At 36.2% G+C, this 25,407-nt stretch overlaps 1 protein-coding gene across 2 annotated transcripts; it reads left to right on the top strand.

Annotated features, from left to right (window-relative positions):
* Nucleotides 1-953: 953 nt before the first annotated feature.
* Nucleotides 954-16,428, top strand: slc5a5 (solute carrier family 5 member 5). Of its 2 annotated transcripts, none has more exons than XM_075485611.1 (17): nt 954-1,092; nt 3,696-3,953; nt 4,704-4,769; nt 4,937-4,988; nt 6,119-6,186; nt 6,389-6,543; nt 6,726-6,866; nt 8,821-8,950; nt 9,290-9,378; nt 11,550-11,659; nt 12,284-12,354; nt 12,713-12,799; nt 14,487-14,689; nt 15,052-15,149; nt 15,428-15,513; nt 15,800-15,895; nt 16,078-16,428. In XM_075485611.1, the coding sequence occupies exons 2-17, from the start codon at nt 3,756-3,758 to the stop codon at nt 16,144-16,146; spliced, it is 1,719 nt and encodes a 572-aa protein (XP_075341726.1). In that variant the 5' UTR covers nt 954-1,092; nt 3,696-3,755; the 3' UTR covers nt 16,147-16,428. The 2 variants fall into 2 exon arrangements, with proteins under 2 accessions (XP_075341726.1, XP_075341725.1); XM_075485610.1 differs by having other exon boundaries at nt 3,529-3,953.
* Nucleotides 16,429-25,407: the final 8,979 nt, after the last annotated feature.

The following is a 25,407-nucleotide window of genomic DNA, read 5'->3' as shown; positions in this document are numbered from 1 at the left end:
TTTATGGGACGTTTATTATGGCTACTGGGTCTTCATGGGGTCATTAAACCTTCCTGCAAAACCAAAAGAATGGAGGTGTGATGATCTGTGTTTCGTCTTGGTGAGCTCCAATGCTGGCTCTGGTTCATTCTACATATTTTACCTTTACAAATTTTATGGGTTGTTGTGCAGGTGGACTGTTCTTCTTTCCATCTTTTTACCACTTTCTTTTGCTGCTGTCTGTTTGCAACAGTGTCTAAGAGATGACATTTTTTCTCTGTAATACTGGAGTTGTACCCATCTTAAGTCTGTGTTAGCTGTCGTGTTCCAGTCCAGAGGATATGCAAATGGTGTGATAAAACTCTCCATCATCTAGTTTGATAGATATCCAAATCTAGACAATCCACAGAATGGGCCACTGCAAAGTTAAGATTTTCTTAACCTCCTGGTTCAGATTGTATGTGATTAGCCTGTTGTAGTAAAAATATTGATAAACTTTATAAAGCTTGAGATCGTGGCAGAGAGAGAGGAACAAAATGATGTAATCCTAAATTCTTTTCATTTTAACATATTTTTTTCAAGTTAAATGAGACGTTTTAAAGGAGCTACATAATTGACACGACTCCTTGATATACAGAGAAGTAAATGAGCGATAACGAATGCTCATTACTTACAATGTACATCGGCCAGGATGTACAATGTATAGAGAAGAGAAACCACAGGCTACAAGCTCAGAACACAGCCAGCAGTCATTCCTTACCTCCCGTCTCTTGCTCTCTCTCTCTCACACACACACATATTTAGCAAACATCTAAGAACAAACACGTGTAAGGGATTATGCGTTGCATAAAGTTGGCCGTTCATTCTCCAGAAGGTCATCGATGCTCTTTAATATTCTGTTCCATCCCACATAGTAAACTTCTGAACCCTCCCTCGAACTCTCACCTGAGCGCTTACCTGCCATCGACTTCTTGTGATGTACTCTCTCTCTCCCACACACATGTGTTTCAGAGAAGGAGTGTGCAAGTAAAGAAGCTGCTGAGGAGTGAAGAGGTCTGTCCGCACATTCCTTCTTCATTGACTGGACTGGACTAAACTCACCGTAGAGCAGCGGTGAGTCTTTAAAATGTTTTATTTCAATTTCTGATGGAAAAGTCAAACTTTCACTTTGTTCAGCCAAACAATTTTCTGGAACTATAAGAAAAACACATTTACAACTGATGTGGCAATTAAGAAACATCTTTACTGGTTGTTTGCATGCCGAAATTGTTGGCAGTACTGTATTTAGTGGAATGAAAAGACAAGGTAATAGGAGCAGGATTCCGATACTACAGCTGTTATATTGCACCTTTCTCAAGTAATTATTGTCTGCTGTTTAAGGTCACCTAAAGCAAAGGTTTACTCAGTTCAAATATTCACACATATAAACTGTTCCTATTATCTTAGTTACCTGAGAACTTTTTAGGGCATATTTTCACAGTATGCAGTACGGGGCATATTTCTGAGTGTCCGACAAAGAGATAGCAACGTGCTGTGCTCAGCAAAGCTGCTGCTGATGTTTTATGGAGACTTCAAGTTAAAGTTAGACTTTCCTTTTGACATTGACCAAAATTCACGGTACAGTAATCTGTTATCTAAAACTGTTATTGTAACTCACATCTCTTGATTTCCATGATTTTGGTTTTTCACTAAATTCATGAAAACTTGACATCATATGGTCTTTTTCAGCAAACAGCATCACCTTGAATGAAGGTGCTCTGCAAAGCGTAAGTGCAAAAAAAATGTACGTGTTCAATGAACGTAAACATCAGTTGTGTAGCTTCATTCAGTTAGATTATGCAATCCTAAGGGCATTTTTATTTTTATTTTTTCCATTTGAGTGTAACGTGACTGGAGCAGACAAAGTCTTAAAACTCCTCAGAGCATAAAATGCCAGTGGACCGTATCATCTACCCTCACCAAGTTTTTACGCCTGCAGTGGATATGTTTGTAGGAAAGGGCCTACTTTTGTAGTGGCAGCGAGATGCATTAATGTTGTTCAACACTTTTATACTTTTTCCATTAATCAAGACTAGCCATAAAACAGCCAGTTTCCACTTAAACTGTTATCTGCTGGTAATGGTCACTGCTACATGAAAAAAGGAGAGGCTTGCAGACTTTAAAGCAATACTATGTAACATTTCTACCTTAAAATAACAGCTTGAAAAAATTTGTGCGGCTAGAATGAGTTTTAATATTACGATTGGCCTGTCTCCTATGCCCTTCGGGGGTCTGAGTTGGAAAAACTGCGCTATGTAACTTTGCTGGACCGGCCCGGTAGCGGCCTGGGAGCTGAGCGGAAGTACTTCGACTTGCTTTCTGGCACACCTACCAAAAACAAATAGACCCCTCTCACGCTCCCAGGTACATTTGATTACTCTTACCTTCTCGGTCGACATAGCTTGCACCTTCTAACTCCTTGCCGGTTCGTCAACAAACGTGAAAAGTGAAAGTGAAAGGGTGTTGTTTACGACAGTGTAACCGTACATTACCTCCAAGCCTGTAGGGGGAGCTCCAGAGTGGGCTTTTTGAGAAGTTACATTGTATCGCTTTAAGGGATCATTTATAATGTGTTTTACCCAAACCATAATGTTCTCTTAAACTTAAACATGTAGTTTCATTGCCAAAGCCTTTACACAACGAGTCGCAGTGAAAGTTTAAGAGTAATGACGCCTCAAGTGGCGTGAACTCCAGTTTTCCAATCTAAAACGCTGGATTTTGTTGAAAAAGTAAATGTCCTCATTGAATGTTGTAGATTAATACCCTGCATTCTGAAAAATTATGCCAAAGGAGCATCAACTATTTTCAAATGTAATGCAAAGGGCGTCTGATCAAACGCAAGAATATGACTGTCATGGTCCATGGGTTTTGGTAGTTTTTGTAATCTATCTGTTTTCGATTTGATACGTCACTTTAGTGAGCTTACTTTCTGTTTTATTTTCAAACAGTTTGTTCCATAGTGCACTTTTGATTTTACTTCCTATGCTTGTTTCTCCTTACTTGTTTTCAGTTGTCATTATCCTGTGTATTTATGCTCTCTTTTCTTCGATGTTAGTTGCTCGCTCCTTGTTATCTCCTCCTGGTTTGCTATCAGTTTTGTTCCACCTATGGATTCAGATTTTGGACTTTTTGGGATTACGTGACTTGCAGCTCCTTACATTTGGTTCTTTCTTCGTTAAAGTCTTTCATTCTTCATTATCTGCCCCTTGTGACTGCTGTTTTCAGAAACACTGCTGACAATGATGGTCAGTGCAAATGCAATGCTCAAAACCTTTTGGAGCCCTAATGAAAGCAGGGAAAAGATCTGAAAAAAGAAATCTTTCAAACACTAATGTGAACTCTTGTGGTTATAGATCTGAGATAGTTATTGCATCCAACATTTTTCATAAAAACTTTATAGACACCTGCATTTTTTTTTATTGGTATTTTATGTATATCATCAATATGCATGCATGCATTGAGTATTTATCAGTCAGTAAGTCACTAACTTCCTGTAACTCACTCTGACAGATCCACCTGACATCTTGTTCCAAAAGAAACTACAGGGCAGAGGGCATCAAAGTCAAATAATGGAGAAGCAGTCTGCCAATGAATCATCCACACAGGGCTTTGTCCTGGCTGACTACGCTGTCTTTGCTACCATGTTGTCAATATCTATGGCGATTGGACTTTTCCAGGCCCTGAGGAGGAGGCCAAGGGAAGCCAGTCCGGACGACTTCTTCACAGGGGGCCGGAGCATGCCTGCTGTGCCTGTTGGGCTGTCACTATGTGCCAGTTTTATGTCAGCAGTCCAGGTTCTGGGTGTTCCCTCTGAGGGTTATCGATATGGCTTTAAATTCCTCTACATGTGCCTCGGACAAAGCATCAATACCGTGCTGACAGCTTGTCTGTTCCTGCCGGTTTTCTTTCGACTGGGCATCACCAGCACCAATCAGGTGATAGCGAGCCTCCTGTTGTTCTTCAGCTGTTAAATTAACTGAACAGGATTCTACTGTCACGAGGAGGACGTAATCAAAAGCAACCTTACATTTCTCAAGAAGTTGTTTAACATATTTATAATCAAGAGAATACAATCACTGTCTTTTCACAGGGATCATTAAATGCTCATACCATTGATTATATTGTGTGACCAATTTTGAGTACTTTGCTGTCTAATATCAACTAGTGAAACCTTTCAAGACTGTAACTATGATTACTGGAGTAAATGTAGAATGCCATGTTTACAGATTATAGCAGGGCAGACACCATTTCCATTGTAATACCAGTTTTTTATACTTTATTGTAGATCTTAAAACCTTTCCCTTGTCTTCACTGGCTTCGATAAAAAAAAAAAGCTATGTACAGCCTATTGATCTTGTCAGAATCTCTGGTGAAAAAAATCATCCTGTTTCATGTGATCAATTTGCAAAGATAAAGTGATTTCGGTTTGTGCCGTTTAGGAACAAGAATATGCGTTTGGTTTTATATGACCAAGTGGCTGTAGATTTGAGGGTTCAATCAAAAATAAACCCCAAATGATCAAAATGTAGACTTTCAATATTACAGTGTAAAAATAGGGTCATGATTTCTCACTAGCTCATGAAATGCACCTGTGGGTTATCAAACAGGGCAAATATAGGGGGTGAAGAAGGATGAGGGAATATATGCAGAGATTCTCTATGAAGTTATTACTCTGCCCTCCACAGTATCTGAAGATGAGATTTGGCAGAGGGATGCAGCTGTTGGGCAGTATCCAGTTTCTTATTGCAACGGTAAGACAGGCATCATTATGATATCTGTCACTCAAAAATCTAAATATTCAGCCCTCTCAAAGAGATTCCTATACCTTCACAAATGTTTAATGCAAATGTGTACAATGGCTTATGTCCAGTTCCCTCCTGGCATTTGCTTGTGATCTGTTTGTGTTCTATTTTCTCAGCTGCTTTACACGGGTATTGTCATCTACGCACCAGCCTTGATCCTCAACGAGGGTAAGAGAGAACATGTAATTCCTCTCTGTCCGGAGAGAATCTTTATTCTTTTTGGTTGTAATTTCCACACACCTTTCATGTATGATTGATCACTCGTGATTTTCTGCATACAAATTCTGACCTAATTAGAGTGCAAACGTGTTCTTTGTCATGGATTTTTATGAAGTTCTACAAAGTGTATTCTCAAAAACAGACATTTTGTTAATTTGATACTTACCAAAGGTCGAGGTCCGTGTGTTAATCAACTGAACTCTAAAATGGTCAGAACGGAATCAGTGATGCGAAAGGAATTATGAGTTACAGCAATATTTCTGTTTGAACTGGCTTTTTTCAGTAAAACTGAATGTACCGGGAAACACGGCACACTATCATGGTCACAGCATGGCACATTTTAAGACAAAAAGGAAAAAATAGCCAAATAGATAAGATTTTCATGATATCAAACTTTCCTTACAACTTATCTTTTTCCTGCTTGTTGCTGCTTGCATCATGCGGGTGCAGTTGTACAGATAATGTGTTAGAAATTATGAAAACGATGCAAATCCATTTAAGTGAAGTCAGGTAATTAGCTCGTTAGCCATCAGCTCATTTGGATTCAGTTAAGTTTACTTTTCTTTGTGAAAGTTCACTGCAAATTGTGGGCACTCATCAAAAGTAAAAGTTAAATACATGCCCGATTAAATACATTCCAATTATGTTCCAATTATAATCCAACTTAATCTTATTCAAACCAGTTATTTGTAATCTAATTACAAACAAAAACATTTCAATTAATTCCACTACAATAAAACTGTACTCATGTAATGACAATTATTAAAAAGTACCATTGCTGAAGAAATCAAGATCGTGTTGAATCTCTATTTAATTGAATTCCTTGTTGTCTCACTTCATGTGCTCTATGTTCGCATAATACCTCTGATGGGTTGTGCATGAAAGATTACTGCTTAAACAAAGTTTTAAGGCTACTGGATCATTTTCAATAGCAGTTTTTAAGTGTTTGCCTAAACAAAGACTGGGCAAGTGTGATGAATGTTGTTCAAACGCACCTAACAACTTTTTTAAGAGTTAAAACTCTTCTAATTAAAGTGATCTTCCAATTCACTGATAATAAAAAAAAAATCATTTTGCAGCCACTGGACTCAATATGTGGGTATCTCTGTTTTCTACGGGGATCATCTGCACCATGTACACTACGGTGGTAAGAACATGCTTTTGATATTCTTATCGAACCAGTACGGCAAGTCAAACAATTGTTCATTTAAATTTTTCATCAGGACTGACGTTTAGTCCTTATAAAACTAGGAAAATCTCAGGAGCAAAAGCAAAATGGTTAATATGCTTGGCATTTTCTATATTTTCTCACTATCCCTGTCTCTGTTTCTTTCATCTTTTGGGTGCAGGGGGGCATGAAGGCTGTGATCTGGACCGACGTGTTCCAAATATTGGTCATGTTGTCAGGCTTTGTGGCAGTTTTCATCCATGGCACATTTCTGGTCGGTGGTCCTGCACGAGTACTAGAGATTGCAAACAATGGATCACGTATCAACTTTGATGAGTGAGTACATTTTTATCTCACAAATATTTAGATGATATTCGAATATTGTGCACACACATCCAGATAAAGCCCAGTTTTAAAAAAGAAGAGTTTCGAGCTCTCATGCACCACAGTTCTGCAGGGAAAATAACTTCCCACTGGATAATAATGCTTTAAGAATTGTTCGTGACATTCCTCCACAGTTTTGACATTGACCCACGGAAGCGGTACACCTTCTGGAGCCTTTCTGTTGGGGGTACCTTGGTTTGGTTGTCCATGTATGGAGTTAACCAAGCACAAGTCCAGCGCTACATTTCTTGCCGATCAGAGCGGGCGGCCCAGTTGTAAGTGGAGACCTGCTTGTCACGTGAATCTTTTTTGTGTTAGCACTTTTCTGCATTACAGTTTTGTTTATAGATTCAGCGTGTTGAGTGCAAAACAGTTCATTGACATCGACGTGTGAAGGGGAAGTGTTTGTTTTCATGTTAAGGGGACTCTTGGAAGTTATTCCCGGGAGATGTGACCTTGGACCAGTGCGACCTTAAAATACCAGCTGGTGAATCGAGCCCCTTTGTTGTTGTTCAGTTCTGTTCGGTTTTGACATATCTGACCACCATCTAACTGACCTAAATCTCTTCAAATACTTATCTCTTCATTAAACGCCAATATGAAACACTTTAAGATTGTGTTTAAACTCTGAAGCTTTATTAGTAGACAGATTGTGCTGAGTGGTGTACTGAACCAGATAAATGGGTTAGTGAGGTATGTTGAACCTAAAGTCTGAGTGTTCAGTGTCACAAAGGTGGGTCTTTTTTAACCTGGCCAGATCATCATGATAGCATTAAACTGAACACACAACCTGGCCTGGTGGCTCAAATGAAATAAAACTTTATTTATAAAGCACTTTTCATACATTAAAATGTAGCACAAAGTGCTATACATCTTTAAAAGCAACATAAAACTACAAAGGCTAAGAACATTAAATAAATAAAATAATAGGAAATAGCTAAAATGAACTCTGTCGTAAAAAGAATAAAATAATAAAAGGGCCAAAAATATAAATTGACTAAAATAATTAAATGAATATATAAATAAGACATTAGTTAAAAGCCAAATTAAATAGGTGGGTCTTGAGCCGGTTTTTAAAAATATCAACACCCTCAGGTCCTCCGGCAGGCTATTCCACAGACGGGGGCCATAGTGCTGAAAAGATGCCTCACTGTAAGTTCGTGTAAGTTTTTATCCTGTTGAAGCCGTAACTGTGACACGTTGCATTGACAACCACAATTGACAGCAAGTCAAAACTAGTTTACTCTTAAAATCATGAAATCAAGACTTTTGACCTTTTGTAGAGCAATGTGAACTCCCAGGTTAAAGAACAAGTTATATTTTGCGAACCCTTTATCATCAATGCAACCTAAAAAAGCCACACGGTTACAGTAGAGCAAAGTCACACACGATTGGTTTAGAATGTAAGAGCTCTAATGTTCAGCTCACAGGCTACAAATAAATTAAGTGTAGTGACTGTTTAAAAAATGTATGCATGTAAAATGTATTTATTTACTAATAAATTTGTGCAATTTTCTGCCAGCATTCCTTGCAGTGAAGCTTTTACTCTTCAGGGTCTCCAAGGCCAAAACAACAAACAAAACACCCCCTCTAATTATGAAATGAAAATATCTCTGGCTAAGAGTAAACTTAAATTTACAAGGGCTAAACTCCCTGCCTGACCAAAAAACAGGAGAAAAGAGTGAGAACAAAAAAAGGCAGAGAACCCCTACCAGCTTCCACTGTGAAAACAAAACACAAAATTACTCGTCAGTGACCTAAAGTAAATACCAAAACTGTACACCTTTTCAAAACACCAATACCCAAGCACACGATCACAGGCACGATCACCAGATCAAGGCCTGGAGGAAAAAGGAAGGGCGGCTTGGCACATGTTGAGTGAAGCTCTTTATGGAGCAGCTGACGAGCTGTAATACCAATCACCTGTGGCAGCAAGGTAGGCCTGAAACACAGGAAGAGGTAAGAAGGGTGTCTCATGAAGAGAGCTCCCCCCTGGAGGTCAGGGACTGTAACACTATGCTTGTAGAACCAAGAAATGAAGTTATGACCTTATAAATTGGCTCTTTAATTATAAGATAAATTCATGGAGCTTGAGCATCATCTTGCATGGACCTAAAACTAATTGACAAATCTGTTTTATTTTGCCCAAAGCAGATAAACGAGTGAATAGTGGAAATAAACCAGTTTAAAGTTTGTTTAAAGTTTTATAAAGTTTGCTTTTGATTGCAGGGCTCTGTTTGTGAATCAGGTGGGTCTGTGCTTCATCGTCTCCAGTGCGGCTACCTGCGGCATCGTCATGTTTGCTTATTACAACGACTGTGATCCACTGAAGTCTGGGAGGATTTCTACACCTGATCTGGTACTCAGATTACTCCAGACAAGGAGAGCTTATCTTGTCTCACACTGACCTACTAAAAGTGCTGGATTTACGTGATCATTTCAGTTTGAAAGTCATCTGCATTTCAGATATTGTCAATTGTTGCTACACTCATTTGATAATCAGAATTAATTCTTTAAAACAGGATGAAGTTCATATAATATTTTACACAAGACTTTACTCAGTGGCACTGTTGTGGTTTATACACTTTGCTTTGTAATGTCTGATTTAGACTGAGAGAGGAACATATTCAGGAAATGTCTTTGTCTAACACACTAATATTTGTTTTTCCACTTTTACCCGTTTGTTTGTCTGATGAAGTACATGCCGTTCTTCGTGTTGGACATATTCAGAAACCATCCAGGATTTCCAGGTCTTTTCCTTGCTTGTGCATACAGTGGGACTCTCAGGTACTTGAATAATATTTACTCTAAATACAATATGCAGTCAAGTTTTGCAACAATATAGGGAACCAGTGGTGAAATACTTTGATGAAAATCGGAGTCAGTTGCTCTCTACCATGTGTTTATGTTTTACCTTCATTACGTTTCAGATGAAAATGTTGTGTAATCCACAACTTTTAACAAGTGGCTAAATATTTGTGCAAATTCAAATAAGCTTGGAAAGGAGTGGGATGAAGACAAGCTTATAGATTCCCACCCCCATTCAGTTCTTGATAAATAATAAGGCCGCCGCCATTTACATAATTTGTTCTCCATCAAATGTGTGTACATAGTACAGTTGCAAAAAAGAAAAGGAAAAAATACATACACATACACACATACATACACATGTACACACATATATATATATATATATATATATATATATATATATATATGCATACATACATACATATATACAAACATTTCTCTTCCCCCCTTTCTTCTTCCTTAAAAAATACCAGCAATGGTAATAAGAATACCCCAAAGGTAAGGCCTGTGAGTAACTGATTATAACATATTTTACTGTCGTACGCAGCAATCTTCTTGCGCACTGTACTTTAATAATATAATTTTTTGTATCTTAGTTTGAAAAGGTGAATGGATGGGCATTGTTTAATATTGGCACATAGACCGTTCCATAGATGGACGCCACATACAGATACACACATGGTTTTCCTCGTGGTCCTCACTGCTGGTACTTTGAATTTGCCACAGCCCCTCAAATTGTAGTTACCTTCTCTTTTTAAAAATATTCTTTGTATATTTGTCGGTAATGATTCCTTACTTGCTTTGAACAATAGCTGTGCTGTATAGAAATCAATTAAATCTTGTAGTTTTAATATTTTGGACTGCAGAAACAATGGATTTGTGTGTTCAAGGTAACCCACTTTATTAATGATTCTTACTGCTTGCTTTTGTATTGTTACTAGTGACTGAAGCGAACTTTTATAGTTATTTCCCCAGACTTCAATTCCATAGGTTAAATATGGCGATACCAGGCAGGAGTACAATATATGCAGAGCCTTAGGATCTAGAACATATTTAGCTTTGTTCACTATTGAAATATTTTTTGCTGCCATTTTCTGTATATGTCTGATATGTGATTTCCAGCTCAGTTTATTATCAATTGTGATTCCTAAGAATTTGATTTTGGCTACTTTCTCTATTTCAGTACCATTTATGTTAATTGCTGATTTATCTTTTTCTCTATAATTTCCAAATGTGATAACTTTTGTTTTGTTTAAGTTGAGTGATAATTTATTCATATTCAGCCATGTTTGTACTTTAGTTAATTCATGATTTACCTCTTCTATTAGCTTACTGTAATTCTCATCACAGTGAAATAAATTTGTATCGTCCGCAAATAATACCATTTTTAGTACATTAGAGACCTTAAATATGTCATTAATGTACAAGTTGAACAGTAATGGGGCCAGTATAAAACCTTGAGGCAGACCACAAACAATGCCCATTCGTTCAGACTCAAACTCACCCAACTTCACAAATTGCTGTCTCTCTGTTAAATAGCTTTTAATCCAGTTCCAGGCCACTCCCCGTATGCCATATTTTTCTAATTTTTGGAGTAGGATACCGTGATCAATTGTATCAAATGCTTTCTTCAGGTCTATGAAAATTCCGACAGCGTGCTTTTTGTTGTCTATTGCATCAGTGATTTCTTCTACAGCGTCTATGATTGCCATTGTAATTGCAGGCCTGAGTTCAGGATTAGATGTAACTTTTATGGCTACACTTCCACCTGACAACAATTTTTCACGTTTAGATTGTTCTTACACTAAAATGAAAGAAAGTAGTCCTTTTTCTACCACTGTGGAGACTGACCATAGCCTCTTTAAGCCACCTTGTCTGGTTGCATGTAGTTTTGGTGTTAAAAAAAAATATTACTGGATTTATCCTATTAGCTCTATATTTGTTATTGGATCAAATTTGATTATAACTGTCAAGATAATGGATATTAAATGTTCAACTTGACCATCTTTATTGGTTTGAAGTAGATATTTGGGCACTCTGCCATAGTTAGTGGCAATGACAGTAAGAAATAATTCAAGAATTGATTCATTTTGCATATAAAAGATCCAAATGTGGAATTATGGATTACCAAGTGTCATTTCTAACAGCACAGCTTCAACAAGTATCAACGCCATGGCTGCAGTGACGATGGAAGATCTGCTGAAACCCCATCTTCACATGACGCAAAATAAACTGGTCCTGGTTTCCAAAGGACTGTGTAGGTTGATTATTCTTAAATTTATAGTATCTGAAAAACAGAATAATTTAGCCCTGAAAATGAGAAGAATCTATACGCTTCTGTTTCATTTGCTCTGGCAGAATACCTCTGACTCTCCTTCTGGTCAAATATTTCCTGACATTGCCCGGGAGGGTTAACTACAACAGTTTCTCTAATACGGGGTCAGTTTGGTACATGGCTGTGAATAGGACCACCACTGAGGAACTTTCATAAACAACCAACTAATCATCCATTGATCAAGAATGGTCTTTTGAATCTGCTATTTTATCAGTATTAAAAGAACTGGACAATATATTTTCATGGCTTATCTGCTTATATTTTTCTACTGCTCAGAGCTACATCATCCCCAATTTTCATCCCTTTGATTTAATAATTTCCATCCAGTTGAAGTAAAGAGGTATTTTGGTCAGTAGATATTGATAATGCCTGTTTAAAAGTGATATTTAACTAAAAGGTTAAAGGCAAATTTGTACGTGTACCATCACCTGACCTAACTCTGGTGCAAGCTTCCTTAAATCACACTTGAAAAGTTATACTTTCAAATGAATACATTTCAGTTCTCTACAGAAATACTGTACCTGTCTTCTCTGCTTTCGGTCTAAGCTTTTCTGTATGGAGCTGGTTGTATCACGGTAGCTGCTCTCTCCTCCTTCCTGGACTGGGGAGTTCTTCAGGTATGATCCATTTGAAGATGATTCCTGTTGAGTTTTCATGTTTGTATTAACGCAGCAACACAACTGCTTTTAAAGGGAGATAATATGACTTCCCAGAGCAAGAAGCTCATGAAATGAATGTACAACCAATAAAGCTGTCTCAGCATCACACGAATCATGGTCATTATTCTCAGTTTTGTTGAATTAAACAACAAATTAATTGAAACAGAAATCATTACACGAAGGTTTTGTAGAGCTAAATAGTCTAAACACTTCTATTTCATTTCTGACTTCTGAAGTCCAGAACAATGGTTCATAGTCAACTACAATGTAACATTTACGCTGATTTTACAGATCAACGTTTGTCTTCTCACTTCAGGGTTCGTTCACTGTCATGGGGGTGGTCAGCGGTCCTTTACTAGGTGTGTTCATTTTGGGAATGTTCGTCCCAGCAACAAACAGGCTGGTGAGTGACTGATGATCCAATTATCCAGAAAAATGTTTAGGACATACTGTATATATGATGCACAAACCTTATATTCAAAGGAAAAGAGTGAAGCACTGAAATAATGGCTCAAACTAAACTACACTATATACTCACTGAATATTACAGCTTTTCACACGACACCTCAAAACAGTACATTTATTATTCCAACCAACAGTTAAACAGTTAAATGCACATATCTTTGAACGCAACTAAATTTATTGAGAAGATTTTTCTAGGGGAACCTTTTTTGTTTTGGACTGGACTGGATGTAGTAGCAGACTTTTATGGCCATTAAAAGATAAATTGTGTTTAAGCATCATTCTTTCAAAGATGTTATTTTAGACTAAATCACCTTTTGCTCAAGGCAATCTTCTGCACCTTACACCAGCTGATTATTTTAGGTCATGTCAAACAACTATTTATGTAAAAATCAGGAGCAATCACTACCGAACAAGTGAAGTGAAAATGTGACATGGTTTGCAAATTTTTTTTTAAATAAAACTTTAATAATCTTCAATCGGAAAACTATATTGCTGCAATAAAGATGATTGATAATAAAGTATGTAAGTAAGTAAACAAATGACTAAAAATTGGAAGGATAGCAGAGAAAGTGGCATGGTTGAAATATGTAGAGATTATTGTGATTTCATTTGGGGTTGTGTTTGTAGGGACTTTATTCAGGGTGTTGCTTGGGCTCTGGGAAACTCAATAAGCTGCTTCCACAAGGAAATTACTCTCTTGTTGGCGTGGTTACACAATATAACAGGCGTTAAGAAAATACTGGAATATCTGGCAAGACAATTCTTAAGCAGTACCGCATGCAAACCATGCTGTTTATAGGGGAAAAAAAGCTGAAACATGTTGCTACTGGTGCAACTAGATTCTAAAGTGAAAAAATGTTTGTGTCAAGAGAAAAGGAAGAAAGGTTACAAAAGAAAGAAAGAGAAAATAAAGCCTGGAGAAACTGTTAAATGACTGAAACCGCTGGATATGTAAATAAGTGGTTCCCAACTCGAAGTTTGCCAAAGACTGAAGGAGGTGACTGAGGCCTTAACGTCTCACATGTTGTTAAAGTTAGACTTGTTTATGCACAAAATTTCAGTGCAGTGATATGAAGTCTCTGTGAGAATGAAGTGCATCTAACACGACTGCTACAGAGAGATGTTGAATCTGTGTTTTATAGAATTGCTTGAAAATGAAATATTTCGTGAACGAGCATATTTACAGCTCTACACAGTTGATTGATGCATTTTAAATCAAACTGCCGTTCATCCTAGACCGAGCCAGCAAGCACATGCAGAACCCTGAATCAAAGAATAAGCCGTGCAAAGACTCTTGTCATGCACAAACTGGTGTACAGAGCTCGAGAAATTTTAAAGAGGGAGCCAACAATTTCCACAGCAGATGAAAGAGTCTGCTGGCACCATACTTATTTCTTCATGCGCACATTTACCCAGCATTTGAACATGCCTCAGGGGGGAATAAATACATTTATCGATGCTGGGAAAGGGCTTGGAAACACAGATCTTAACTGTCATACAGCTAAGCTACGGTTCTTTGCATGCTAAAGTCAGAAACGCAGGACAAACATGTGGATTTTCAGACAGATCAGAGGTCCCCATTAACATCTCAACAGCTCATTTTTTTTTTTTTATCCTTCTTCCAGGGGGCATTCTCTGGGTTATTAGTGGGCTATGGGGTCTCTTTGTGGCTGGCTGTGGGTTCAACTCTTTACCCACCCAGTGAGGAGACCATGGGTGTCCTGCCCAGCTTCACAGGAAGCTGTGAAGCCACTAACATCACCCTGAGCAGCAGCTCTAACCATGATCAACACTCCATCTCCACCCCACTTCACCCCAATGACCAAAGGTCAGTGAGTTTACTTTCCTAATGATGACTGTGAGCAAACCAAAGCCCGAACAAATTCATTTCAGCCGGAGTTTTGGTGAAAGTTCTCTGAAGGCTTCAATCCTTTGGAAAACTCTGTTTTCCTCTTTCCCTCTAAAATAGTTCAATGCAAAAAAGAAAGAAAGAAAAATAATAATACACTAATTTTGCTGAAATTGTTTAAAGGAATTATTCATCTTAAATGTTTGCATTTTGGAAATCAGTTCACTCTCTTTTCAATCAACTATTTACAGGGAAAGTTTTGACCAGGTGTGCCAAAACTGAATAGTAAAGCACTATAAAAACGGTAACACACATTTTACTCTGTTGTTTCCAAAAACTAGCGGCATCTATAACTTCTACTCCATGTCTTACCTCTACTTTGGAGCCATAGCCACTAGCTCGGTCATACTCGTTGGGCTGATCGTGAGCTACGCAACAGGTAAAAAGATTAAATAAAACAAAACATGAAGACACAGTACTGAGAGATGTGAGTTTTGTTATGAAAAGTATTGATTCACGAGAACTCCCCTCTCGGTATGTCTGTTTTAATTCAAATTCATGAAGTTAATTCAATAAACTGCACTCAGTTACACTTTAGATCATCAAACTACGAACAAAGCAATCCGACACAATCACGGTGCAATAAAAGCTGGTTAGGTTCCACTTTGATGTTGTATTAGTGTGTTAACAAATTCTTTTGTTTCTCTCTTAACACAGGACCAACAAAGAGGAGTCAAATTAAAGAGGGTTTGTTGTGGTGGGACCTGAATAAAAAGGAAGTGGAGGTCCCATCTGAACGTGCTGTAAGTATACTACCACAAGCTTAGGGCTTCCAAACATTTAGTATCTGTTTTAAAGCACAAATATTGAATTAGTAGAATAAGTAATGAAGCATCAACCCACTCAGACTTTTAGATGTTTCTTTTGGTCTGAGAACATTTAGCTGTTCATTTTTCTAATGGTTGTGTACCACCCTGGACTATAACATTGTGTAACAAAGACTTTGGGTTGAAATTTCTACATTTTATGAATTCAGTATAACCAAATGTTGTAAATGCATATAATGTGTTGTCTGTGTTTGTCCCTAAGAATGGTAAAATGGCCAGGATGTGTCCCTGCCTTCAGCAAAATGCAGAGTACTGTGATACAGCACAGACGCCTGTGAACCTGAGAAGTAATAACCAGGTAAAGGAACCAAATAAATAATGAATAAGTCAACGATCTCCTTTATTGTAGTAGTACAAGTTACTGAAGTCAGAGGCGGAGCTGGAATTTAATCAAGGATCAAGTCAGAAATAAAGTACTTTTCAGGGAGTTTCCACCAGTAGTTTTGCTGTTTTAATCCAGCTTTCTGATCTTTCTTGCAGGGAGACAAAGTATCAGAGAAAACACAGGTGGTGCCTTTGATGAACCTGCGCCGAGAAGATGTGCAGTAAACAAAAAAGAAGAAATATCAAATGACAGAAATATTGAGTTGACTCAGAAATTGGATTGTTGAAATGTCAGTTGCCCTGTATAGTATTACAAATCACAGGGACATTTCCTGCTTGAGTTCAACTCTTCAAAAAGTTTTTTTTTTTTTTGTCACTGTATCATTTGTTGTTTCATTGTCAGTCTGCCATATATTTGGAGTTACATTCCCGCCTCTAATCCGGTTCCAAGTGCAGTTGAAAATAAAATATATTCAGGAATGTTGAAAAGTGTCTTCCTCTCATTTTGATATATTTCCTTATCTGAACAGAGGCCCAATTGCATGTCAACCAGTTTCAACAGAAGGGTGACACAAAATTGTTGGCAACATTAATTCAGTAACTACTTCCTCATTCTGCAGTGAGCAGTCATGCTGTACCTTCCCATCTAGTTTCATTCAAACAAGCCAAAAGCTTCTTCTTACCGTGAGAGTTGGACTTTTCTTTGTTATTGAAACTTATAATGCGTTTGGTTTTATGCTCAAGATGACGTATTAAGGAAAGTTAATTTTATTATTTACACTTCAGAAAGTGCAGGCCTTGTATGTCACAATTATGACCGATTATGTGGTGTATACTGACATCTGGCGATAAATGTTGGTGAACACACGACTGTAGTTGCATCCATCATGGCTGCCAGGCACATCTAGAAAAAAGTACAAAGGCACTTCAGAATCACATGAGGTCATTTATTGCATTTTTATCAACCATTCATCCATTCTGACAAACAGAAGTAAACATAACATTTCCAGACACTCCATCTCCTAGATTTGACAGGTGAGACTAACTGCAGGTCTGTCTTTAAAGTTGAGACATTGTGCTTCCGCGCACGTTGGTCACGAATCCCTCAACCGTGTAGCTCCTGCCGCCGCTGCTACAGTTCCTCAGCCCGCCGTTTCACCACTCATCCTCGGCCCTGTTAGAGTCCTCGTCGGCTACGGCGCAGTCCAGGCGCTGAACGCCGGGGAGCGCCAGATCTCTTTCGTTAAGCTTTTCCAGGAACGACGAAAGCAGCCTTTTGTTTAAGTGGTCGGTCAGCGTCCTTTCTTCTTCGACCCGCTCCTTAGCCACATTCGTCACCGGCGCCACTTCCTCCGCCTCGGTGTCCGCGTCAAGCTGCTGAGGGGCCGGCTGGTGGTTCAAGGACAAGCCGTTCGACTGCTCGCCTTCCCTGGACTGCAGCGCCGTGCAGCTCCCAGCGTCCGCCCCGGATTCAGTCTCCATTCGTGATATTAAGGAAGTTTGCAGGGCGGCATTCTCAAGCTCTTTTAAGCGTTTACTGTAGAGGCCGCAGGCAGAGGGTTCATTATCAGCCGGGCTGCTGTTGTGAGGGGGCTCACCGGTTTGCTCCATCATGCTCTGCGTCAGGAGAGAAGGCTATACTTACAAAAGAGTAGTGGCACCGCAGAGCCGGAGGTGTCGCCGCCAAGTGGCCACCAATAGTACTGCCTTACTTCATCACAACTAAGCACAATAGTCAGCCATTAGTTGTCCTACATACGGCCTTCTAAGTACTTAAGTTAAGCTCTGCTGGAAACGATCCACGACAAGAACATGGTGATCCAGCACCAGCGTCAGATCAACAAGTTCTGTAGCCTCTACTTCATACTCTTTATGGATTGTTGAGTCTGATTTGTGCAGATATTTTAGGGCAGAACCTGTAAATGTGGTTCTTATTCTGACTTGTCTCTGTTTTTTTTTCTCTCGTCAGGATTCTTGGAAACCGAGTAGCAGAGCTCGAGAAGAAGCTAAAAACACTTGAGATTTCTGGATTATGGAGTTTTCCAGGTGGATATAAGGGTCTCAGTATAAAGCATTGAGACACGTTTAGTCTAACCTGTGTTCTATGCATTCTTCACAATAATTCCTTCTCCTGCTCTTTTTCTTCTTGCTACCTGAAGGCCTGACTTATAATGTTTCTCTGGGAATATGTGGAAGTATGTTCCTCTGTTAACATTGCCGTCTTTATAATAAGACTCTGATTTTTATCCTCTATTGCTTCTAATATCTGCCAACATTTACTCATCTCTGTCTATTCTTACAATTTCATTTGGTATATCATCATACATGTAAGCACAGCTGAATTCACCGCACAGACATCGTCTTTAAGTTACTTGAATGGTGGTTTTGTCAAGACGATGCTGCGGTTATAAAACCAGGACCTCACGAAAGCAGAGCGGCAGTCTGAATATGCTGGGAGTGACTGTTAGTTGACACGAAGTCTTAATGTGCTGATTTTCAGTCACAATTTCAGACACATTTAACCATCTAACAAAATAAACAGAAAATTATGGGATTGAGAGCAGCTTTATTTGAAACTCGGCTGTAATAACCCACAATAACGCGCAGGCGTTATACATGCAGGAGTTATTCAGCCCCCAACTGCGTTCTCTGGGTGTTTTTGTCCAGTTTTGATGGGCTCAACTTTGTATGATTTCAGTCAGACTGACATGTTTACATGCATTTTAAAAATCCGGTTTACTTCTTATCAGAAGCGTCACAGGGTCACGCTCATTGGGACAGCCCTGTGAAACACAACTGCAGCTAAGAAAATCTAAGACTCAGGGTTCCTACATGGTCTCAGAAAGAATGAGAAGGTATGCAGTTTGTTTTTAGCATTTTACAGTTCTGCATAAGAATGAAGGGTGTTTTACACGGATTCCATGTAAAAGATAGACTTAGCCACCATTACATCCCCATGCTGGTTGGAAGTAAAAGACTTAGGATCTGCAAGTAGAAAACTAGAAAGCTGCAAGCAGCTGTGAGCGGGACCGAGGTGTGCGTACGTTGGGATGTGCGTACGTTGGGGCATGCGCTGGACGCTGGGGCTGCAGCTCTGCCCACACGCACGATATCCTCTGCGTACGTACGAGCACATAAAAACCCCAATGCAGAGGGGTTTTATAAAAATTTGTAGGGGGCGCCACTGAGCCATTTAGCACCGCCCACACACAATACTCTGTACATACGTACGAGGTCGACAAGGCGGACATGTGTACCAAGTTTCATGACTTTGCGATGATGATAAGGCTTTCAAATCAATAACGCCATCACACAATTTTCACCGCCTGAACATGCCCACACCGCTCAGAGTTTGGAAAAGTTTCTGAAGTTTTTTATTCCCCCCTTGCTTAAGAGTAATCTGGCTAAGTTTGAAGATTTTAGCATGAAATATGTAGGAGGAGTTTGATCAAGAGCGAGGTGTGAAAAAAAAAGAAGATGTTTCCGACCACCAGCAGGTGGCGCAATAGGAGGATGTCACTATGATAATATGTACGCGTTCAGGCCGGGTCCAGCATTCACCGTTTGAAGTTTGGGACAGATTGGATAATGAGTGTGGAAGTTATAAGCGACTTAATTCTTCATGGCGAGTCATAACTTTGAGGCGTCGCCACGGCCACGCCCTTTAAGTTTTGAAAAAGTTGGCCAATGATTTTTTTCGGCCTATGTCTTAAGAGCAACCTGGCCAAGTTTGAAGGTTTTTGCATTAAACATGTAGGAGGAGTTCGATCAAATGCGAGGTGTGGAAAAAAAAAGACATTTCCAACCACCAGCGGGTGGCGCTATAGGTGGATGTCACTATGTTATATGTGCGCGTTCAGGCTGGGTCCAGCATTCACCGTATGAACTTTAGGAAAGATTGGATAATGTATGTGGAAATTAAAAGCGACTTAATTTTTCGTGGCGAGTGATGGCGAGTCATCAAACTTTGAGGCGTCGCCACGGCCACGCCCTTTAAGTTCGACCCTAGACTTTTTTGTGCGTCTGGGCATGATGAATGAGTGTATCGAATTTCGTCGTCCCACGTGAAACTAACCCAATGCGGGGACCATTTTTAAGCATTGCGGGGGGCGCTACAGAGCCAATGAGCAACTCCCAAAGATATGTTTTTTTTTTTTTTTTTTTTTTTTTTTCAACCCATCCACCACCACTAATGGAGGACCTTTTTTTTTCCTTTTTAATTAAGTCTATAACATAGATCAAAACACAATTTACATAGGCTGTTTCACTCATGATAATGATAATAATAATACAAAACAATAAATAAAAATAAAAAAACATTAAAGTAAAAGAATAAATTATCACTATAACAAAAAAAAAAAATATTTTATAGCAAATCTATCTTTTTTGAGTTACCTTTTAGGCTAGTTTATTATTTTTTCTTTGTCTCAGTTTTCCCAATGTTCCCCTTCTATAAGTTTAATCTATCGTTTTCCATACATTTCATTATTACCTCCATATGTCATCCCACATTCAATTTTACAATATAGTTTAACATAATTCATAAACCTTTTGATATTTAATCTATTCTTACATTTTGAACCAAAAATAAACATTTTCCCAAGTAAAAGGATTATATTTTGTATGCCTTCTGCCTCTGCCAGGTTACCAAATAGCACCGTAAACAGACCTGTATGTAGTTGGATGCTGTGTACAGACAACCAATTTTCAACCTCAAACCAAAACACCCCAGAGTTTGCACAGTACCAAAAAAGATGTTCCACTGTCTCCTCCTCTTCTTGACAGAATCGACAGTTCGGGGATGGTTCTATTTCCCACACATACAACATTTTTTTTGTTTCCAAAAATGGATAGAACATTTTGTATTGGAAATATCTTATTTTATTATCTAGTGTTGCTTTGTATAGTGTTTTAAAAACATATTTCCATGGTATTGGAGTATCCAGCTGACGTTCCCAGTAGTCAATATATTTATAAGGAATATCTATGAGTTTACTATTCACCAAATTGAAGTTATACATCTCTTTATTTATTTATTTTTTGTGATCCACTTACCCAATTTTATATTGGGCCTGCATACCCATTGTGATACAGAGAAACTTTTTATTTTTCTTTTCCAAGTTCGAGGTATCGATCCTACCAGCTGATTATACTGATGCAGTGTGCCTACATCACCATATTTTTGTTTTATCTGTACATATGACAATATTTCACCTTTCTCCACAATGTCGTTGAAAAAAAGTATTCCTTTTGTGAACATATGTTCTAAAAAAATGGTGCTACCTTTCAGCATTATATTGGAGTTGAGCCATAACATTTGTTGCAGTATTTCATCATTCCTTTCTGGTGGGTGAAACTGAAAGTGGAAGATATAATGTTTAGATTTCTTCATGTCGTCGACTAGCACGTGGCGCTTGCAAAATTTCACGAGTTTTCGAGCACATTTTGCGAAGAATAAGAATAATTATAATCCTTACAGATACAATAGGGTCCTTGCAGTTTCACTGCTCGGTCCCTAATAAACCTTACAGATACAATAGGGTCCTTGCAGTTTCACTGCTCGCCTTACAGATACAATAGGGTCCTTGCAGTTTCACTGCTCGGTCCCTAATAAACCTTACAGATACAATAGGGTCTTTGCAGTTTCACTGCTCGGTCCCTAATTACAGTGTTATTACACTTTTACTGTAGTATAAGTACATAATTTCTTTAGTATTAGTTATTAGTGTAATTACAGTGTTATTACACTTTTACTGTAGTATAAGTACATCATTTCTTTAGTATTAGTTATTAGTGTTATTACTGTGTTACTGTAGTTATAAGAACATAATTTCTTTAGTATTAGTTATTACTGTAATTAAAGTGTTATTAAACTGTTACAGTAGTTATTTGTGTAATTACAGTGTTATTACACCGTAGTATAAGTACATAATTTCTTTAGTATTAGTTATTACTGTAATTACAGTGTTATTACACTTTTACTGTAGTATAAGTACACAATTTCTTTAGTATTAGTTATTACAGTGTTATTACTCTGTTACTGTAGTTATAAGTGTAATTACAGTGTTACTGTAGAATAAGTACATCATTTCTTTATTAGTTATTACTGTCATTACAGTGTTATTACACTTTTACTGGAGTATAAGTACATCATTTCTTTAGTATTAGTTATTACTGTAATTAAAGTGTTATTACACTTTTACTGTAGTATAAATACAGCATTTATTTCGTATTAATTATTACTGTAATTACAGTGTAATTACACTATTACTGTAGTATTAGTGTAATTACAGTGTTATTACACTTTTAGTGTAGTATAAGTACATAATTTCTTTAATATTAATTATTACTGTAATTACAGTGTTATTATACTATTACTGTAGTTATTAGTGTAATTACAGTGTTATTACACTTTTACTGTAGTTATTAGTGTAATTACAGTGTTATTACACTTTTACTGTAGTATAAGTACATAATTTCTTTAGTATTAGTTATTACTGTAATTACAGTGTTATTACACTTTTACTGTAATATAAGTACATTATTTCTTTAGTATTAATTATTACTGTAATTACAGTGTTATTAAACTATTACTGTAGTTATTAGTGTAATTACTGTGTTATTACACTTTTACTGTAGTATAAGTACATAATTACTTTGGTATTAGTTATTACTGTAGTTATGAGTATAATTACAGTGTTATTACACTTTTACTCTAGTATAAGTAAATAATTTCTTTAATATTAATTATTACTGTAATTACAGTGTTATTACACTTTTAGTGTAGCATAAGTACATAATTTCTTTAGTATTAATTATTACTGTAGTTACAGTGTTATTACACTTTAATGTAGTATAAGTACATAATTTCTTTAATATTAATTATTACTGTAATTAGTGTTATTATACTATTACTGTAGTTATAACTGTAATTACAGTGTTATTACACTTTTACTGTAATTATTAGTGTAATTACAGTGTTATTACACTTTTACTGTAGTATAAGTACATAATTTCTTTAGTATTAGTTATTAATGTAATTACAGTGTTATTACACTTTTACTGTAGTATAAGTACACCATTTCTTTAGTATTAGATATTACAGTCATTACAGTGTTATTACACTTTTACTGTAATATAAGTACATTATTTCTTTAGTATTAATTATTACTGTAATTACAGTGTTATTACACTATTACTCTAGTTTAGTGTAATTACAGTGTTATTACACTTTTACTGTAGTATAAGTACATAATTTATTTAGTATTAGTTATTACTGTAGTTATGAGTATAATTACAGTGTTATTACACTTTTACTCTAGTATGAGTAAATAATTTCTTTAGTATTAATTATTACTGTAATTACAGTGTTATTACATTATTATTAGTATCAGTACATAATTTTTTAGTATTAATTATTACTGTAATTACAGTGTTATTACACTATTACTGTAGTTATTAGTCTAATTACAATGTTATTACACTTTTACTGTAGTATAAGTACATAATTTCTTTAGTATTAGTTATTAGTGTAAGTACAGTGTTATTACACTTTTACTGTAGTTATTAGTGTAATTAAAGTGTTATTAAACCATAGTATAAGTACATCATTTCTCAGTATTATTTATTACTGTAATTACAGTGTTATTACACTTTTACTGTAGTATAAGTACACCATTTCTTTAGTATTAGTTATTACAGTGTTTTTACTCTGTTACTGTAGTTATAAGTGTAATTACAGTGTTACTGTAGTATAAGTACATCATTTCTTTATTATTAGTTATCACTGTAATTACAGTGTTATTACACTTTTACTGTAGTTATTAGTATACTTACAGTGTTATCACACTTTTACTGTAGTATAAGTACATAATTTCTTTAGTATTAATTATTACTGTAATTACAGTGTAATTAAACTATTACTGTAGTTTTTAGTGTCATTACAGTGTTATTACACTTTTATTATAGTATAAGTACATTATTTCCTTATTATTATTTATTACACTATTACTCTAGTATTAGTTTAATTACAGTGTTATTAAACTTTTACTGTAGTATAAGTACATCATTTCTTTAGTATTAGTTAATACAGTCATTACAATGTTATTACACTTTTACTGTAGTATAAGTACATAATTTCTCTAGTATTAGTTATTACTGTAGTTATGAGTATAATTACAGTGTTATTTAACTTTTACTGTAGTATAAGTACATACTTTCTTTAATTTTAATTATTACTGTAATTACAGTGTTATTACACTATTACTGTAGTTATGAGTATAATTACAGTGTCATTACACTTTTACTCTAGTATAAGTAAATAATTTCTGTAGTATTAATTATTATTGTAATTACAATGTTATTAAGTTTTTAGTATAGTATCAGAACATAATTTCTTTAGTATTAATTATTACTGAAATTACAGTGTTTTCACTATTACTGTAGTTATCAGTGTAATTACAATGTTATTACACTTTTACTGTAGTATAAGTACATAATTTCTTTAGTATTAGTTATTAGTGTAAGTACAGTTTTATTACACTTTTACTGTAGTATAAGTACATAATTTCTTTAGTATTAGTTATTACTGTAATTACAGTGTTATTAAACTTTTACTGTAGTTATTAGTGTAATTAAAGTGTTATTAAACCATAGTATAAGTACATCATTTCTTTAGTATTAGTTATTACTGTAATTACAGTGTTATTACACTTTTACTGTAGTATAAGTACACAATTTCTTTAGTATTAGTTATTACAGTAATTACAGTGTTATTACACTTTTACTGTAGCCATTAGTATAGTTACAGTGTTATCACACTTTTACGGTAGTATAAGTACATAATTTCTTTAGTATTAATTATTACTGTAATTACAGTGTAATTAAACTATTACTGTAGTTTTTAGTGTCATTACAGTGTTATTACACTTTTACTGTAGTATAAGTACATAATTTCTTCATTATTAGTTATTACACTATTACTCTAGTATTAGTGTAATTACAGTGTTATTACACTTTTACTGTAGTATAAGTACATCATTTCTTTAGTATTAGTTATTAGTCATTACAATTTTATTACACTTTTACTGTAGTATAAATACATCATTTCTTTAGTATTAGCTATTACTGTAGTTATGAGTATAATTACAGTGTTATTAAACTTTCACTGTAGTATAAGTACATACTTTCTTTAATATTAATTATTACTGTAATTACAGTGTTATTACACTATTACTGTAGTTATTAGTGTAATTACAATGTTATTACACTTTTATTGTAGTACAAGTACATAATTTCTTTATTTTTAATTATTACTGTAATTACAGTGTTATTACACTTTTACTGTAGTATAAGTACATAATTTCTTTTGTATTACTTATTACATTATTACTGTAGTTATTAGTGGAATGTCAGTGTTATTACACTATTACTGTAATTATTAGTGTAATGACAGTGTTATTACACTATTACTGTAGTTATTAGTGT

The sequence above is a fragment of the Odontesthes bonariensis genome, chromosome 15 (genome assembly GCF_027942865.1).
Source record: "Odontesthes bonariensis isolate fOdoBon6 chromosome 15, fOdoBon6.hap1, whole genome shotgun sequence".
In the NCBI taxonomy this organism is placed as follows: Eukaryota; Metazoa; Chordata; class Actinopteri; order Atheriniformes; family Atherinopsidae; genus Odontesthes; species Odontesthes bonariensis.
The sequence above is the reverse complement of the archived record's forward strand: the minus strand, read 5'-3'. Positions and strand labels throughout refer to the sequence as shown.

What these genes read in the sequence shown, in the direction of transcription:
- slc5a5 (XM_075485610.1), top strand. Translation starts at nt 3,588, where the DNA reads ATGGAGAAGCAGTCTGCCAATGAATCATCCACACAGGGCTTTGTCCTG. An exon ending in TCAGAGCGGGCGGCCCAGTT is followed by an intron (nt 6,867 to 8,820) that starts GTAAGTGGAGAC and finishes TTTTGATTGCAG; the next exon opens with GGCTCTGTTTGTGAATCAGG. An exon ending in GCATACAGTGGGACTCTCAG is followed by an intron (nt 9,379 to 11,549) that starts GTACTTGAATAA and finishes CATTTCTAACAG; the next exon opens with CACAGCTTCAACAAGTATCA.